At 44.0% G+C, this 19735-nt stretch overlaps 1 protein-coding gene across 1 annotated transcript; it reads right to left on the reverse strand.

Annotated features, from left to right (window-relative positions):
* Positions 1-1836: 1836 nt before the first annotated feature.
* Positions 1837-3309, reverse strand: LOC129042810 (beta-defensin 103A). Its single transcript, XM_054499125.2, has 2 exons — positions 3035-3309; positions 1837-2067 (listed from the first exon to the last, which is right to left on the reverse strand). Exons 1-2 carry the CDS (start codon positions 3090-3092, stop codon positions 1922-1924), a joined length of 204 nt encoding a protein of 67 aa, XP_054355100.2. The 5' UTR covers positions 3093-3309; the 3' UTR covers positions 1837-1921.
* Between the last annotated feature and the right edge of the window lie 16426 nt (positions 3310-19735).

The following is a 19735-nucleotide window of genomic DNA, read 5'->3' on the forward strand; positions in this document are numbered from 1 at the left end:
ATCTTTTTTTGCTGATCCTAGTATCCTTGTCATTTCTGGATCTGTTTTTTCTGAATGATTTTTCTCTTGATTATGACCATATTTTCCTGCATAGCAGCTAATTTTTTATTGGATTCAGTGTGCTATAAGGCACAAATTGTTGAGTGATGGATTTAGTTGTTTTTCTTTGAAGAATGTTAGGCTTTATTCTGTCCCACATTTAAGTTTCTTATAGATCGGTCTGGTCCTTTCAAGACTGGTTTAGAAAAAAATTTGTTAGAGTGGTTGCAGAACAATTTAATCTAGAGCCAAATAGCACTACTACTAATGTGTTAGCTGCCCAAGGACTCTGCAGTCTCTCCACTTTGCTGGTGGGAATGAAAACATTTCCCGCCTTTAGTGCTCCTGAAATTGTTATCCAATCCCTTTTGGGTGTTTTTGTTTGGCTCTAGCCTTGTGAAGTCTTACCCCAAGTGTGCTCACATGAAAACACAGCCCAGGATGGAAGATTTACCATGTGTCCCTGCCCCCACCACCAACACTGAGGTACCCTCTCTCTGCTATTCTGCCCTGGAAGTGGGGGTGTCTTGTGCTTCGAGAAGTTTGATTTTAGTCTCTTCAATGCCTCAGGATCGCTGGACTTCGTTTGAGTCTTCCTCTATGTGCTGTGGTCTGGACTCTGCTGCTGTAGTGAGCTGCGGGCAATCGAAAGTCTCACTTCATTGGTCTGTTGCACTGCTTATTATCCAATGTCTGAACACAGCTGTCACACCTCTTGACAGGTTCCCTTTTGTCTACTGTCAGAGGGAGATGCCCATAGCAGTGAGTCCATTTTGGATAGAAAGTGAGGAGCAGTCTCATCTTTTTGGGCCCTTGAGCCTTTCTTCCTAAGAGCCTTGTTGTATTGTCTTTTCTCCATACATGGAGCCATGACTGGGGTCTGGTGTCAGGTATGAAGGACCATGCACTCCATTTGCTGGAATCCTTCTGCATCAACATTGAGAGAGCACTAGGTAGTAAAACTGCAGTATCTCCAAATCATTTGAAGGATTAAAGATACTTAAATCAATAAATCATTTGAATATACTTCAATTCAATAAATACTTGTTGAGCAGCCTTCATGCTCAGGGCACTTTACAAGCAGTCCAGGAAGAATTAAGACACGCTCCTTGCTTTTAAGGCTCACAAAATCTAATATGGAGATTGGCAATATGTCGCTGTACACAATGTAAAAACCAAGCAAGGGTTGTAGATGGAGGACTCAAGTCAGAACCCTGTGGTGAACCAGAGAAAAGACTGTAAGCATTTGGGAAATCACCTGTGTTTTTAAGATGGAGATAAAATGTGAGATGGTCCCTGAAGGACAGGTTAAAGTTTAGAGATGAAGTTGGAGGAGTGAGGCAGACATGAGATCAACCAGAGCAGAGGCATGGGTGAGAGAAAGCAAAGTGAATATCTGAGGAAGAGCCAGTTTCCTTATTTCTCAGAAGACAAAGTTTTTGGAAGGAATTGGGATAGCCCCTGAGGGATGCATGAAAACCTTAGAGATAGGTTTGGTGGAGAGATGCCATTTGGGGTAGAGGGACTGAAAAGGTCCAAGGCTTGGATGACATGAAAGCAAAGGGCATATCTCAAGAGAGTGAAGAGTCCAACTTCACTGGGGCATAACGTTCACAAAGGAGGAATAGAACCTGGTAACCCTTGGATAATAAGGTTGGGCTCCCTTACAGATTTCTCCAGAGATTCTACTTTCTTTGAGTGAAAGGTGAGTCCTTAAGATTTTCTGAGTTGTCTGTTTGGAAACAACTACCAAAATAACCAGATTAAAAAAAAAAATCAAGCTCCTATTTTTTTTTGAAAAAAAATTAATTTGATTTTACTTTTATAAACTTTAAGAAGGCATTTCCAAACTTTACAACACTCTCATCATGTTTCAGGGTTTTTATTTCTTTCTTCGGCAGCATTTTCGGCCACGTGTCGAACACTTGCCAATCTGTTCCTCCTTTGGAAGGCAGCTGAGCACAGCACACCGGCCGCCTCTGACTCTGCAATAATATTTCTGTAATGTGTTTATGATTCCTCCATGACCTGCAATGACAAAATAGCACACATGGAAAGGTTTTAGGAAGGCTTTTGGTACACGTACAAGGCTTCTGGAATTCCTCAAATAACTCATCTGTTGCTTTTATTGTATTCTTTTCTTTCTTTTTCCTTTTTCTATAAAATCAGGAGGAAAATAAAGGTATGACTAAACAACCCATAGACAATGTTTCTAAGGCTGCAGCTCAGCTGTGGACCCACAGTGGCACCGGGGAAGTGGCGTGACCCTGTGACTGCCGCAGGAACAGTGGGGGTGCTGAGGCTGTGGTGTCCTCAGAGGTAGCCCAAACACTCCACCTCCAACCACTGCACTTAGTAAAACACAAGCTTGTGCTTCTATTCTCAGAGTAAATCAATCTTTCTTGCTGTATTAAAATTTTATGTCTGATTCATGTCTCATCAGCTGGTATAATAATCTTCCCTTGAAGAGGTGGGGAAAGAGATAGCTTTGGGGAGCTATTTAGTTTCTTAATGATTCTGTTTTTTTTTTTTTGTTTTTTTTTTTTTGTTTTTTTTTTTTTTGAGATGGACTCTTACCCTGTCACCCAGGCTGGAGTGCAGAGGCGTGACCTCGGCTTACTGCAACCTCCGCCTGCCAGGTTTAAGCAATTCTCTGCCTCAGCCTCCTGAGTAGCTGGGATTACAGGTGCCCGCCACCGTGCCCGGATAATTTTTGTATTTTTAGTAGAAACGGGGTTTCACCATCTTGGCCAGGCTGGTCTTGAACTCCTGACCTCGTGATCCGCCCACCTCGGCCTCCCAAAGTGTTGGGATTACAGGCGTGAGCCACTCCGTCTAGCCTCTTAATGATTCTTGTCTGAAAAAATAATGGTGATGCCTAGTTCCCATACAACAAACCTGCTTGGTCTAAAGCGCTGTGAAGGATGGAGAAATACTGACTCTGAATTATATATTCTCAATTAGCTCAATCCTTAGATTTCCCAGCCCATCTTACCTGGAACAGGCACCAAAAACAGGAAGAGCAAAGCAAACAGAAGATAATGGATCCTCATAGCTGCCAGGCTTCACCCACGCTGAGACTGGATGGAAAGGTGTGCTTGGTCACCTTATAAAGGTTCCAGCCACGGCTGCAATTCTTGTCATGTTACAGTGATGACACTATGACATGTTTCCTGATGCGTCATACCAATGCCTCTCAACATGCAGAATACACCCACTCACTCAGTTAATTAGGAACCCAATGGTGAGGCAGAGCTCCCTATGGATGTGTGGCTGTCCGGGTGCTCTTTGGGCTCCAGGGGCTTGTCTGGGTGTGGGTCAGATTGGGTTGTGGGTACAGATAGGGCTGGCGTGGGCAAGAATGCCCCCTTTGGGGAATAGTCTCAGCGCATGTGGCTGGGGCCTGACTTGTCTGTACTTTGCTACTTTGGAGCTTTTTTCCTCTTCCTAAAGTGCTGGGAGAGTCTAAGGCCCTCCTGGGGACCAAATAAATCCAGCCCTGGACATATTCAATATCTGGCAATAGGACTGGCTTTTTGGTAGTGAGGTAAGGGAGAAAAATGGGCTACATTCAAGGTTAGCTGACCACCTGGCCCTTGGCCTATGATGGGGTGCTATAATTTGAGTGAAATATGTCTCATTCTTTCATTTTTTTTTTTTTTTTTGAGAGACAGAGTATCACTTTGTTGTGCAGGCTGGAGTGCAGTGGCATGATTAGAGCTCACAGCAGCTTGAGCTGTCAGGCTCAAGAGGTCCTCCCACTTCAGCCCCCTGAGTAGCTGGGACCACAAATGCATGCCTCCACACACGGCTAAATTTTAAATTTTCTGTAGAAAATAAAGTGGGGTCTCACTATGCTGCCTAGACTGGTTTTGAGCCCAGATGTGAACTCCTGGGCTCAAGCAATCCTCCTGCTTTAGCCTCCTAAATTGCTGAGATTACTGGTATGAGCCACTGTGTGCAGCCCACGTCAGATTCTTCATCATTGTCTAAAATCTACCAAATTTATGAGTAAAGAAGGTGTTGAATTTTACTTCATCAGAGAGAGGGGATGCTGGGATGATAGTTTTAATAGACTGGCATCTCCTCCTGGTCAATGACTGTCCCTGTGCAAAAGAGGGGCTTCAGAATAGACATTTAAGACCTCAAGTTACTCTTGACTCAGGAGCATTCAAGGCAGTCCAGGGGCCAGATGATTTCCCCTGGATATAGATTCAATGTTTAGAGGGAAAAATGCTAAAAAAGAAAAAAAAACAGCTATTAAACTTAAATGTTCAGGAATCCAATGGATGGGTTGTATTTGGTTGACTATCAATTGGGAGCTAAGTAAGTCAATGACAATTCAACCGAGAGCTGAAGTCACCGTGATGTCTCCTAGCTGCTGCATCATGTGAATGCAATTATAACGGATCCACTAAGGATCAAGGGTGTGTTAGTTCTGGGAGTGTGTGTTCAGAATTTGGGTGCACCACACCTGTCAGATTCAGTGAGCAAACTCTGAACACATACTATAGGAAGGGACAAGTATCATGTTTTCAGTGTAGGTGAGGGTGAAGTGGATGAGATACCAAGAGGGACAAGTCTTGGTTATTTCTCTCCAGAAGCTCTGTGTAGGGCCAGGTAGATGGACAGACCGTCAAATGATAAATTTAGGATGGACTTTAATGGGAGTCATAGGAAGAGTTCAAGCACAGGGCTGCAGAAATGTAGAAGAAAGATAACTCATCATAACTCAAAGATAACTCTTTGAGCCAAGAGTGGAGCTCAATCAGCAGATTTAAGACTTTAGATATGTAGATGCTTCTTTTTAAAATCTAACTTTCCTCTTAAGTTCATGATTTGAAACAAAGCAATTGGAAATATTTATAAATGGAGGAAGGAGGTGAGTGTGGGTGGGATGGGTGCTGACTTCACAGTCTTCCTATGTCAGAGATAACGATGGCATTGGGTGTTGTAGAGTATTAGCACTGGCTCTCAGCCTAGGGTGCAGATAGTCAGATGCTGGAGACGACTTGCTTTTCCACATGGAGAATAGACATCTACAGGTGAATCCCTGGTCTAACCTGTTCCTTCACAGACTGGGAGGCATTTTTATGGCAACACCACTACTTCATAAAGGTTCCTTGGGGAGGAAAAAGCGCCACTTTTTCTTGTCAACTAATTTGGGAGCTGGGAATTTGAGATTGGGCTGTAACAATCAGCCTTTTCAAGTTTGGACATACTCCTCACACACAAAATCAGTTTTGAGGGGGACATATGTGTTTTAAGAAAATTATAAAAGTAATGCATTTTTATGGTAAAATTTCAAACAATAGAAGAGAGAGACAGTGTAATTTACTTCTCTACTCCAGGGAGCCACTGATAACTGTGAATTGCCCTCTTTTTGGCTTATTATAATCCTTTTTATGTCATAAATACTTTTAGCCTCTCAAATGATAACAAGTACACATGTACTGTCTAATAGTTGGGTGAATAGATTCATGTGTCTGAAACCTTACAACACTAATGAGAGCTGGGTCTTGTCACTCCCTGCCCCTGGGCTCTGAGTCACAGCACTTGGAACTGCAGATCCTGCAAATTTTTGTACCCATGTGCTTGGTTTCCCTGTAGCTCTCACAGCCAGCATTTCTACAATTTTGTAGAAATTGAGCGAGGAAGAGAAACTTTAGTTATTTATCACCTTTGTTCACGTCAGACTTTCCTTTAATTATTAATTTTTAAATCCTGTTCTTAAAATGTGGAGCAGAGATGTGATTGGTCCACATTTTTGGCTTAAGGGCAGAGCTATGTGGAAGACAAACACCAAGTCTGAAGTGAGGCATCATTGGGCTATCGCTCAGCCCTACCATGTATGGCGTGGGTTTACCTGAATACATTACCTAAGCTCTGTGAGCATCTGTAACTCAGCAACAAAGCACAGAGAGCAGTACATTTCCTGTTTAGGTCACAGTGAAAGCTCTATGAGTTAATGGTGTGAAATTGACTTGTACATTGCAAATTACCATGTGACCCATGTATCACCCATGTATCACCCACATGACCCTCGGTTAACAATATCAAGACTCTGGCATGGGCTCCCAGCACGGGAATCCAGGGTGTCAACCCTTCTTCATCTTGACATAGTCTAAGATGAAGGTTGGCTCAGCCATCCTCCTTTGCAGCCATTAATCTTGTCACAACCACCATTATATAAGTTATACAAATAAAGGCAGACATTTTTCCAATTTTATAGATGAGGACACTGAGGTTCAGAGAGGTTGAGTGACATGCTGTAGTGAATAGCAGCATTGTGACCTGAAGCCAGCATGGCCAGTCATTCCTCTGCCTGCTCTCAGAGGAATCCCTTGCCTGCTCGTGGTCTACACTCATGTGTAGTGGTCTATACTTAGGTGTGTACCCTTTTCCATCACCCCATTGTCCCTAAACTCATTGCATCCTAGCATCTTAAGAAATCTGTCCAAACTACTCTTCCTAAGTTCAGCCAAGCCTTTTACATCCCCAGCTCAATGAGTTTTTTGTCTGTAATCTTCCAACCTGACCATTTTGCAATATGTGCCTTGTAAGGCCACTTTCAGAAATCTATCCCTCCATTTCAATTCAACGTCCAGAGAACTTCGTGGACATCTGCTCTGTATTAGGGTCTTAGGACCTGGTGCTGTGCAGGAAAGAAAGGTAAACAATATTTACTCTCTGAGCTCTGAATTTTCACTATTTCCCAGTCTAATGGAAAAAGATACAAGCTGACAGTAACACGATATAACAGACATCCTCTTTCCATTTTCTGGCCCTATCCTTCCCATTACTGCCTTTGGTTCATCATGGAACTTTTCTTCCTTCTCCTGTCCCTGAAGTCCCCAAAAGCGAGCATCTTCAAGAATTTAACATTTTCATGGCAATCATAATGATGATGATGATAATGATCCCCCTCCTCATGATCATCGTCACATCATCCTAACAGATTTATTGAGCACATATTATGTTCTACACACTGTGCTAAGCAATTTACTTGCATTTATTTCATTTGAATCATGCAGTAATTTAATAATGTTGATACACTTATCTGCATTTCACAAATGGAGAAAGGCCAGTTGATGATCGCATGCTCCTAACTGTATTCCAGATGCTTACTCGTGGGCCTCTGCTGGCTTCATACCATCTTTGGGATGTGGTTGTCTATGCCTGCATGCGGCTACCTTCCATCTTCATCTCTAGTCTGGACCATTTCCCCAATGTTCTCAATCAATCTTTACATCACTTGAAGATCTTTACCATCTTGATAACATTAATACCTTGTACCTCTTCTCTTCTTCTGTAAGTATCAACTTCACTCTCCAAATTGCTTGGTGATAGAGGCTGGAAACTAGATTCTTTCTCACTCTCCTTTTTTTTTTTTTTTTTTTGAGACAGAATCTCACCCTGTCTCCCAGGCTGGAGTGAAGCGGCGCAATCTTGGCTCACTGCAACCTTTACCTCCCAAGTTCAAGCGATTCTCCCACCTCAGCCTCCCAAATAGCTGGGGCTATAAGTTTGCGCCACCATGCCCAGCTAATTTTTGTATTTTTAGTAGAGACAGGGTTTCACCATGTTGGCCAGGCTGGTCTTGAACTCCTGACCTCCAGGGACCTGCCCTCCTCGGGCTCCCAAAGTGCTGGGTTTACAGGCATGAGTCACCATGCCTGGCCAGGCATCAGCCAATTCTTTTACAAAGTGGTTTGCATAATTTTTGGGGACCAACCCAAATACCAGCTCCTCATGATCCCAATCACCCCAGTTGAAAGTGATCCCTCCCTCCTCTGCAGTTCTGCAGAGCACATTTTGCATGACACTTGGAGCTTCTACCAAGTTCCATAATGAATGCCATATACTATTTGTGAACATTTCTTATTATATTTAATAGATGGTATCTTTTCATTTATGTCCTTATGTTAATGAGAAAGTACATACTCAAGTCCTATGTTGCTTTCACCCTTTAGATAATGAGAATTATTTTCAAATCCTAGAGTATCTCCTAGGCTGCTCAGGATGAATATCACAAAGAAGAAATACTTCCAGAAGAGCAAGGAAATAGGGAGAGAACACTAGCAGCTAATGCAAAGACAACAAATGATTTACAACATGGGAACAACCTGAACACACTTATGGTTTAACAAAACATAAATAAATTTGTGAGATACTGAGTGTGGCAGGCAGCCACTGCAATGGCCCCCAGTAACCCTTGCCTTTAGGGAATGCTGGTATCATGCTTTGGTGCAGATATGATATGGAGGGTGGAGCAGAGGCTTACCAGACTGAAGGCCAGAAGACCAAGAGCTGAACTCAGGGCTGCTGTGTTTTGGATGCCAGTGGGAGAAAGAGTCAGACCTGAGTGCCAGAGCCATCTAGAAGAAGCAATCAAGAGTTAATACAATGGTTGAGCATGAGAGAAGGAATTAAGAGAGGAGGCATGCTAGGGACACTGTTCAGGAGACAGGGTAGGTTGTGGTCCCATTAATTAGAATTAAAGTGGTGATACCAGCAGGCACTGAGGGAGACATGCTATGGAGAGAGAGCCAGGCTTAACATATGGCATCTTTTTTAAACAGGCTCAAACTAGTTTAGGAATTTATAGGCTTAGCAGTGATCTGGGGTTGCATGCCTTTCCCAGAGTTTCTAAAATCATGCCTGACAAGATGGGGGCTGACTCTCCTAATTCCTATAGGCAAAATCAAGGAGGGGATAAGTGTATGAGAAATTCATATAAAGCTACCCTAAAGACATTTTTCTACCCATTTGGCAGCAATATTTTCACCACAAATAGAATGAAGTTCATAATAGCGCCTTACCTTCTGTTTACACTGTGATACTCCAACCAGGTTCTTTCTATTTAATCATGGCCCTTTCCCAGTAAAAACACACCCTATACTACCTCTGGCCACCAGCCTGCACAGTTCCACTGGCTGCTTCATCAGGGAGGAGTTTTAGGGGACAGGTGGCTCTTACAAAACAATCATGAGGTCAATTCATCAATGGGCTGGCAGCCGAGGTGGGGAAGTGATGCATCCAAGGCAAAAGGTGTGACCCAGGGGACTTTTTTGTTAAAACAGGTCATCTGCCACTATCCTTTCTTCAGAACTGGTAATTGAAATGAGCCTATTGACTGATGTGGTAATAGGCCATGGATGACTATTAAATGATTTGCACATGGTGGCTAGTATCTATGGAGCTGTTATTACGTACCTGGCATGGCAGTTGGTGCTTTAATGCATTTCTCTGACAAAAAAAGGCATAAAGTAGGAATCAGAATTTTTACTTAAGGATAAGGAAGAGGCACAGTAGCTCACACCTGTAATCCTAGCACTTTGGGAGGTCAAGATGAGTGGATCACCTGAGGTCAGGAGTTTGAGACCAGCCCGGCCAACATGGTGAAACCTCGTGTCTACTGAAAATACAAAAATTAGCTAGAAGTGGTGGCGGGCGCCTGTAATCTTAGCTACTTGGGAGGCTGAGGCAGAAAACTTGCTTGAACCTGGGAGGTGGAGGTTGCAGTGAGCCAAGATCACGCCATTGCACTCCAGCCTGGGTGACAGCAAAATTCTGTTTCAAAAAAAAAAAAAAAAAACAAAAAAGATTAGGAAACTAAGCCAAAGACAAATGAAATAACTTTCTAAAATTTGAAGCCCAGGACCATCAGGCTCACAGATTATGTTAACTACTTGCTTTATTATTCAGGTTATTGTAGTTATATTTTATATCCATGTTTCTGTCGAAGGTTTTTGGTGTGGGGTTTCCCAGTGGAAAGATAAATGATTATATGTGGTGGAGAATAAATGAGAGAGGGTTTGGGGAATGGAAGCCACACCTCACCCACTTGGCTCAGACCACAGGGCTACTCCAGTTTTGAGAATTTCCAGCTAACTGCCTTATAAAATTACATAGCATGGTATTTATGGTGCTAGAGCACCAAGAAAAATTCAATAAAATGATGAATTTGACATCTCTGACTCAATCTCCTCTTCCATATTTTTCAAGAGGTTTTATGATTGCATATATTAGGGGCCAGCAAACCTTTTGTGTAAGGGCTAGACAGTAAATATTTCTAGGCACTGCTGGCCATGTGGCTTCTGTTGCAACTACTTAATTCTGCAGGTGTAGTACAGAAGCAGTCATAAACAATACATAAACAAATGGCCATGGCTTTGTTCCAATAAAAAATTATTTATAAAACTGGGTGGCAACTGGATTTAGCCAGTAGTCCATAGTTTTCTGACCCCTGGCATAAATTTGTGAGACACTGAGTGTGGCAGGCAGCCTCTAGGATGGCTGCCAGAGATCCCTGTCTTTGTGAAATGCTGTTATTCATGCTCTGGTGTAAGCCACTCCTTTTGTTTATGAGCTGGCCTTATTCACTCATTTCTAATAAATAGATTATAAGTCTATGAAGCAATAGATTATAACCTAATCTCAGAAGTCATGAGAGTAAGCTATAAAAAGGCTGTGGGTTCAGTTTTGGATGCCTTCTCACTCTTCTTGCTCTTATGGAAGCCAGCTGCCATGTTTTAAGTTGCCCTATGGAGAGACCTACAAGGCAATGAACTGAGGGGCTTCTCTGGCCAACAGCTAGAGAGTCGCTAAGGCTCTTAATATACCAGCCCACAGGAAACTAACTCCCTCCAATAACTATGTGAGTGAGTTTACGGAAGTAGATCCCTCCCTGTGTAGGCTTCAGATAAAACCGCAATCCTGGCTGACAGCTTAACTGCGACTTCATGACTGAGCTTGATCTAGAAGCACCCAGCTGGGCCGTGCCTGGTTTCTACAATCCACAGAATGTGTGAGATAACAATGTTTCTTGTTTTCATCCGCTAAGTTTTGGGATAATTTGTTATGTAGCAATGGATAACTAAAATAGTGAGGTATAGTGCAAAGAATGGAAGAGATTTAGAGACCTATGTTTCAGTCCCAGTTTTCTTTACAAATTTGCTATGTAAATTTAGGCTAACTGTTGACCAAGTCTAGCCCTTCCATTTTTTATTCTGCCTACAAAAGGGAAAGGAATCATGGATTTCTGAGGTCATTACAGGTCTAAGTCTTCATGGTTCATTGAATTGAGTCAAGCTGATTCCTGCATCTAAACCAGAGTCTTGAATTGGAAACCCATGAGTAAAATATAGTCCATCAACGTATTTTGATATTAGGTGTCAACATTTAAAAAACTAAAAATTTTGTATAAAAATCCAGTTTTCTGACTTCTTCAGAAAAATTCAATGATTAAACCACCAGGGCTCACATTTCTACATGTAACACTAAGATTTATCCAAAAATCTCTTGTCCCGTTACATCACAGGTCCCCAGCCTCTGGGCCATGGACCAGTACCAGTCCCTGGACTATTAGGAACCATGCCACACAGGATGAGGTGGGCGACAGGCAAGTGAGCGAAGCTTCATCTGTATTTACAGCCACTCTTCATCACTCACATTACCACCTGAGCCCCACCTCCTGTCAGATAAGTGGCAGCGTTAGATTCTCATAGGAGCGCGAACCCTATTGTGAACTGTACGTGCCAGGGATCTAGGTTGCATGTTTCTTATAAGAATCTAATGCCTGATGATCTGTCACTCTCTCCTATCACCCCCAGATAGAGCTCTTTAGTTGCAGGAAAACAAGCTCAGGGCTCCCACTGATTCTACACTATGATGAGTTGTATAATTATTTCACTGTATGTTACAATGTAATAATAGAAATAAAGTGCACAATAAATGTAATGCACTTGAATCATTCCAAAACCATCTCCCCCACCTTGGTCCATGGAAAAATTGTCTTCTACAAAGCTAGTCCCTGGTGCCAAAAAGGTTGGGGACAGCTTCTTTACATAGAATATGAGTGCTCCAATGCACTGCAGTACCCAATTCCTTACTATCTCTCACTGGCCTGACTCTGATGGACTTTGGGGAACCACTTGAATGATGCTTGATTGTATTTTGAGATCTTCCCTAAAACAGAGAAATTATGTTCTTTTACCATCTGGTTGTATCTTGGGTCCAGGACACTGGCCAATTTTACTTCAATATGGCCTTTGTGAAGTTCTGTGATGTCATAACATCTAGATCCACAAGTCCCGCTGACACAAACTTCAGGGAAATCCCAGATCAGAGCCACATATTCTTATGTTAGAACATTAGAGCTCTTATGTTCTTCTCTCTCTTCCTCACATCTAGAATACATCTTATCCCTCCATCTTTACAAAAAAAGACACACACTTCTACATACACACACACATTTCTAGTTTCACACCATTGTGGCTGGTAAAACATACTTCATATGATGTTAATCTTCTTAAATTTATTAACTTGTTTTGTGGCCTCACATGTTGTCTACTCTGGAGAATATTCTACGTGCCCTTGAGAAGAATGTGTATTCTGCTGTTGAATAGAATGTTCAGTATATCTCTGTCAGGTCCATTTGGCCTTTAGTGTTGTTCAAGTCCACTGTTTCTTTATTGTGTTTCTTTCTAGATGACCTATCCAATGTTGAAAGTGGGGTGTTGAAGTCTCTGATATTACTGAATTGCTGTTACTCCTTTCAGTTCTGTAAATCTTTGCTTTATATATTTATAATTGTTTTATTTTCTTGATGAATTGACCACTTTATCATTATATAATAACTTTATTTTTCTCTTGTTGGAGTTTTTGACTTAAAGTCTCTTTTGTCTGATGTAGGAACAGCCACTCTTGCTCTTTTTGGTTACCATTTGCATGGAATATTTTTCCCATCCCTTTACTTTCAGCCTATGTGAGGCCTTCTAGCTAAAGTGAGTCTCTTGTAGACAGCATATAGTTGGACCTTGGTTTTTTATACATTCAACCACTTTACATGTTTAGATTAGAAAATTTAATCCATTTATATTCAAAGTGATAGGTAATGACTTACTATTGTCATGTTGTTAATTGTTTTTCTACAGTGTTTGTAGTTCCTTTGCTTATAAAATCAATGTACTATTTCTTTCTCTTCCTTAACTTCAGATCTCAGAGTATATTTAAGAATATCACATCTTTGAGCAGTTGCCCATTAATTCAGTCTCAAAACTGGGCATCTTCTTTAAGTCAAGCTATGAGTTCTTCACGCCATTCTGTGCAATGGCAAACCAAAAGTGTGTGTTAGTTTTTCTCCAAAACATATTGAAATCTCTTTATCTAGTTTTTGGGGACAGAAGATTATAGGAGTGGAAATCAGTATCCTCCTCTTCTCTATTCATCTCTGATATAAGCATGTGCACGGAGGTGGTTTTTGGCATTTCTCCATTTTCTGGGGACAGACTCTTTGAAAAGGAAGTCTTTTTCTCTGTTTTTATTTCCATAAAGGCTACTCAGCCAAATAAATGAGATAGCTATTCATTTCCCTACCCTGCAATCTATTTGTTCTTTTTTCAAGGTTCCAACTTCTTCTTACTATTTTTTCCTTTTTTTCCAGGAAGAAAAAAATATTTAATTTGATCCTAACTTGAAGAATCCAGGCTCAACACCTCCTGAGATACAAAAAGAGGGTGACAGTGTGCCTTAATGATCCAAGAAGGCATGAGGTGGAGCAGGAAAGAAATCAAATGCTACTTTGGTGAACAATGAGAGCCTAACTCTTGGGGAAGTGAGAAGCATCTCAGTAATCAGGGAAATATTTCTTTCTTCACTTGGGGTTCAGACTGTACAGTCCTCAGAACCTAACATTTGTTCTGGGGAGTTGTACAGGTGTTCTATCTACCAGGTTCATGAGCTAAGAAATAAGCTTGTCTGCACTCACCCTGGTGAGCATGCATGGAGACAGCCTGAGGGTTGGACCAGTACCCAGTAGACAAGGCATTTTGGAAAGCTCAGCCCCTTAGGCTTAATGTTCTCTGGAGCTTGGGTGTCACTAGATACCCATGATATTCCTGCTGCTGTTCTCAGTGACTGCTGCAGCCGGTTTAAGTGAAGAGAAAGAGGTGCTGGAACAATAAAGTGGTGTCCTCACTGCTGGCAGGGGGGAGGGAGGTAGGGAAGGAGAGCAGTGAAGCAAGACTGCACTCTCAAGCAGTGAAGGAGAGAAGGAGGGTGAATGAAGGAGGAGGACAACTTGTGGTCAAGAGACTGAGGCTGGAACATGTAAGAGCCCACTGGCCTTTTAAAGGATCTAAGCAGAGAAACTTCCCATTTGGAATCTGGGAAAAGCATTAATTTTCCAGACTTTAATTTGTTGCCCTTCTTTGATGAAATCTCCAGAAACTTTGGTAAAATGTTCTGTTTGTACTGCATAGGTCTCGTACAAAAGTGTGAGGGAGTTTGAGGGGACTTTTGGTCAGGGGAGGGTCACTGTGGTCCACTGCAACCCTCCTGTGTGCTCCTGGAGAGAGGGCATCACCTTTTACATGGAGGTGACTACAGCAGAAGACCATGACCCCCAGCAGGGCCTCGATTCTGGGCAATGCTCACAACACATAGGAGGACCCAGAAACACTTTGTTCAGGAAGAACCACAACTCTGTACTTCAAGCAATGGTTCTGAGCTCTGGACGCAGAATGAGCACAATGAGGTATCTTAATAAAAACAGCTAAAGATCCACCCCAGACAAGGAAGTCAGGTGACTGCAGGAGGTGCCTTGGCGTAATATTTAATTTTCAAAAGCAGCCAAGATGGGGATGAGAACCACAGGATTAGAGGAAGATGACTCCTTAAGGATGAGGACACTCATCTGGCTTAGAGACACAACCTGGCCTGTAGCTGATACTGTCTGCACCTCAGGCTCCTCCCTGTAACAACTCAGTGACAATGGTAAACTCAAATGTGAAGCTTTTCCAGTTCCTTTGGTTTTGCTCACATGTGACGTGCACCACACCTAGCATCAAACATCGCAGCTGAATATTCAGTCCTGTGAGTCACCGTGACTCTCTGCCATCAGCTGGTCAGGCAGATGTGAACTCCAGGAAGACCGAGGCTGGCGCATCCCCCTGCCGGGAATGGACCTAGCCCCTGCCCTGTCTCGTGGTGTGAATGTGCTTTCCTGGTGCTGAGATTGCCCGGCCACCTTTACTCCCAGTCATGCTAGAGTCTGCCAGGCTTTCCTCACCTGGAGGAGGACACGTGAGTCTTGTGTGAGGAATTGGATAGATAGACACCCCCCTTTAGAGGAAGAAGGATGGAGAAGCACAATGATGCCAAAATGCTGCCTTCCAAGACTTCTTCAGCTCTAGCAACTTTCCCCACTTCCAGGCACTACCACATGCCTGGTCAATCCTACAGAGAGGCTGAGAGTCTCTTTGTCACCTGGTCCCCCCGTTGCTGCCCCTCTACCCGGCCTTGCAGCTAATGCTTCCCTCCATGGGCTCCCCCACCCAGGATCTAGGCACTGAGTCAACTGGGAGGCAGGAAGGGAGGACAGAGGCCCTTTGACTCTGCCCACATTCTGGTGGGGCTGATCTGTCACTCTTCCGGGTGCAGCCACCGGGCTAGTCCTTAACTTCCTTCCTTCATTTCTTCCTTCCTTCCTCCCACTTTCATTCTTCCCTCCGTTTCCTCTTCTTTCCACAAACATAGGCATCGAGCTAAATATTCAGGAAGATAAATGGTGCACAGGTCACAGGCTCTGGATGGCACAGGAGTCTGTAAAGGACAGCAGACACAGGAGGCAGTTGCATGGTGACAGACTCCAGCTCCAGGTGGGACCAGCAGTGGAGGAGTCACAGGAGGGGCAGCCAGCCACATTCGGGCCTGAGTGTCGGCTTCCCGGAGAAAGTGTAGTCAGAGCTGCAACCTAAAGGGTGAATAGGGGAAAATGTGAGCAACGCCTCAGGTGTAGGAACCAGAGGGTACAAAACTGGAAAATAAAAAAGCATGTGAGTTCAGGAATTTAAAATACCTTGGGACTGGAAGTGGTGGCTCAACACCTAAAAAAAACTAGCAGTGTGCCATGGTGCATGCCTGTGGTCCCAGGTATTTGGGAGGCTAAGGTGGGAGGAGCACTTGAGTCCAGGAGGTGGAGGCTGCAATAAGCAGTAATAGTGCCACTGCACTCCAGCCTGGGAAACAGAGTGAGACCCTGTTTCAAAAAACAACAACAAGAAAAAATACTTTGAGCTGGTTGGAGATGAACAAGGCAGCAGTTTTGGCTGGGGAGTTTAGCAGGGGCTTCTGTACAAGGGGTCTTGGGGACTCTATTGGGAAGTTTGGGGCTAACCAGGAGGACAGTGAGCAGCTTGTGATGGGGTTTAGGCAGTCAATGCGGGGGTCAGACTAGGCTTCAGGACAGTCAGCCCGGTACCCAGGGAGGCCTGGGAGCACCAGGCTCAGTGTCAGGGAGGCTCTTGAGCTCCTTCCTGTCTGGTGCCCATCGCCCCTTTACCGGCCACCTGGCTTTGGTTTTCATGTCTCCGTCTTGCTTTTAGACCAAAACTGGTGGCTGAATCCATGCCCAGGGCCTGGGACCTGGCTTTGCTCTCTGCTGGCCTCCCTGTGCTTGCTCATCGAGTCTTTCCCACTTGTCATTTTCAGCTTCCATGCTGTACCCAGGATCCCACCATAGGAAGGAAGCCAGTTCGCCCTGCTACATTGAGTTTATGCTTCTCTCTTGTTTTTCTGCACCATGCAGACCCACTCGGGGACCAGGGGAGCCTGCTGTAGTGATGGGCCTCATGCGTGAGCCTGACCCTTCTCTCTCCCTGCAGCCCTGCATTGGAGTCCCGGGATACGAGAAGCTGGCAATTCAAGGCCTGACAGCAGGCTTAAGCCAGTGTCTAGAGGCATGGAACTGTGCCTCTAGTTCCATTTATTTTTTTGAGTAGGAAATAGGAACAATGGATTCAAACTTCTCCTTGGAAGTTCAAATGACAGGAGGAGAAGCCTGCTGTGCTAACATGGATCAAAGGGATGGAGATTTTTTGAGTGTAAAATCATCCACCAGCTTCTCCCAATACCCACTCCTCGGACAGACACAAATCTCCCTCCTTCCAGGCCCATCTTGCCAGGCTCCTGTCTGCTTCCTTTCTCCTGAGACAGGGCAGAGGTCCCTTATCTCTTAATCTTGAGGTGAGCTCTGAAATACCTTGAGATGGCTTCCCAGAGTGGCATGGAGCAAAGCCCACAAGTCATTTTCCACCTTGCCCAAATCCAGGAATACACGCATTTGGCAGAAACCCCAAACTCCTTTTACACATTCCCACCAAAGCAAGAATAGGAGACTCTGCCCCTTTCTTCCACTTTACCAGCTGTGTGCTCTTGGGCAAGTTTCTCAACTTGGGTGAGTTTCCATTTCTTCGTGTCCAAGTAATAATAACCACTTCATTGCAGATCAAGTGTAAAACCTAAAAAGCAATTCTTAACGCATGGTCTTCTGTTATCCTCGTTACGACCACAGTGGTTGTCACAAGCACTATTTATTAAGAGAGGGAGAGCTAGAAGTGACATTGTGGGTGAACAGCATGTCTCCTGTATTTGATGGCATAGGAACCATGTGGCATAAGGGAAAGTGCACCAGGTTGGGGGCCCATCAGGGTCCACCATTGACTTGCTCCATGCAGACATGCCTCTTGAACCTTAAAATAGACATAGTAAAAGTCTGCTGGCTCCTGGCTGTGTGGCTCTGGGTAAGTGACTTCACATTTCTGAGTCTTAAGTATCTCATCTGCAGTGTAGGCATATTCTTGCCACTCCATGGATGACCTGGGATCAATGCATGGGCAGTGCTCGGCATAGAAGCTGGAGTGGAGAAAGCATTCAGTAAGCTCCAAGGAGCTGGGAGAGGTGCTGTTGCTAGGTCTACCTGCAGGAGGTGCTTGGGCCCCTGGGAGTTTAGCAGCAGAGTTCTTCTATACCTATATGCTGGACAGATCTGGTCTGAGCTCTGCATCTGCCTGGGCCTTGTCTGTGCTGGTGCTTGTGTCCCATCCCAGGGGCCTCCCTCTGGGTAACCACAGTGACCATGAAGCCCTTGCTGGCCTGTCTATGGGGTGGGCTACTCCTTTGTGTGCATTCTCAGATTTAGGCAGGACAGGCACATGTTTCCCTGCAGGTGAGACCTGTGACTAAGCTTCCAGTGGAGTCACCTGTAGAACAACCTGCAGGTGATCTAACACACACGTGGCATCCCATGGGGAGGAATCCTGAAACAGTTTGAACCTCTGGCATCCCACCATCCTGAGGACCATCAGGATTTTAGAGACGCCATTTATGGTCTTCTGAGTGTGGCGGACCCTTGCTTCACTTCAGAGTGAGGGAGGAAGCCGAGCACCTTGGGTGAATTTCTTTTATAATTTTGGGTGAATTTCTTAATTCATTCCGAACAGATGACATTATTTGTGTGCATAGAGGCAGATGTGGAAGGCAATCCCAAAGAGGAATTTTAGTATTCTGAGGTATTGCAGTGTTATTGTTAAAGCACATAGCCTATGGTCCTGCAAGAGTAGTATTTTGAAAGGTTTCCTTCTTTGTTTTGTTAAAAATCCATCTCATCCCTTTATTGTTGCAGTATGTTAACAGACAGCCATTTTCAGGTGGTCAATAATCAGCCTGGGAGAGCTATGCTGACTGTCTCTGCCTCATGTGAGGAAGGAAAGGGGCTCGGAGGAGTTTCGGTGGGATGGACCTGCTCGTATCGCCCAGCACAGGATTGTCATGGGGGTGGGATTTGGTGGTAATAAATCACCTTCAGAGATGGGTGGCAGGACAAGAGCCTCACCTTTCTGTGACGATTATTTGCATTCAAGGGTTCCAAGAGGTGGCAAGACAGGCCTGACTGCCTTGATCTGAAGAGCCCAGACCAACTCTAAAAGGTTTAGACATTGAGCTTATGTGGGAGATTGGCTCATGCATGGGTGGTTTAAAAATCCATTCTAGGCCGGGTGTGGTGGATGATGCCTGTAATCCCAGCACTTTGGGAGGCCAAGGAGGGTGGATCACCTGAGGTCAGGAGTTTGAGACAAGCTGGCCAACATGGTGAAGCCCCGTCTCTACTAAAAATATAAAAACTAGCCAGGTTCAGGTGGGCACATCTGTAATTCCAGCTACTTGGGAAGGATGAGGCAGGAGTATCCCTTGAACCTGGGAGGCGGAGGTTGCGGTGAGCCGAGATTGCACCACTGCACTCCAGCCTGGGTGACAGAGTGAGACTCAGTCTAAAAAAAAAAAAAAAAAAAAAAAAAAATCCATTCTAGCTATAATTGCGTAGTGAGACACTATGTGTAAATTATACATGTATCTGCATGTGTGTATTTTAGTCACTAAATTAGTCCACCTGTATGGTGTTAAAATGCAATATGTACTCTTTCCAGGTTGACAACTATCTCAAATCACATTTGCTGTATCTTATTTGAATCAAGAAGATTCAATTATTAGTTAATAAAATGAATCACCTGTACAGTCCCAGTACTGTATGGTTCATAAGGAATTTTGTGTATCCTTTGTTTTCAAAATCAAAGAGCACACGTGTGTTCAAATTACCAAGGAAAGGCCAAAGCTCAGTGAGGTCAAGGATGGCAGACATAGGACAAGGATGCAGGCATTTTCATTCCTAGTTTAGGGCTTTTTCAAGGATGCCATGAGGCTCATTGGGGGATGGCTTTATTTAATGTCATTCTGGGTCCCTTTTCTGTCTATGATTCCATGAGGGAAGGACAGAGGGTGCACATGTCATGCTGTCAGAGGCAGATGCTCAGTGTGGAGACTCAGGGGCCAGGGGGCTCTTCACTTCTCCAGCCCC

The sequence above is a fragment of the Pongo pygmaeus genome, chromosome 7 (assembly GCF_028885625.2).
Source record: "Pongo pygmaeus isolate AG05252 chromosome 7, NHGRI_mPonPyg2-v2.0_pri, whole genome shotgun sequence".
In the NCBI taxonomy this organism is placed as follows: domain Eukaryota; kingdom Metazoa; phylum Chordata; class Mammalia; order Primates; family Hominidae; genus Pongo; species Pongo pygmaeus.

Excerpts from the sequence above, each read along its gene's own strand:
- LOC129042810 (XM_054499125.2), bottom strand. The coding sequence starts at position 3,092 with ATGAGGATCCATTATCTTCTGTTTGCTTTGCTCTTCCTGTTTTTGGTG. Across the intron at positions 2,068-3,034 it reads GTTTTTGGTGCCTGTTCCAG|GTCATGGAGGAATCATAAAC; the intron begins GTAAGATGGGCT and ends TTGTCATTGCAG.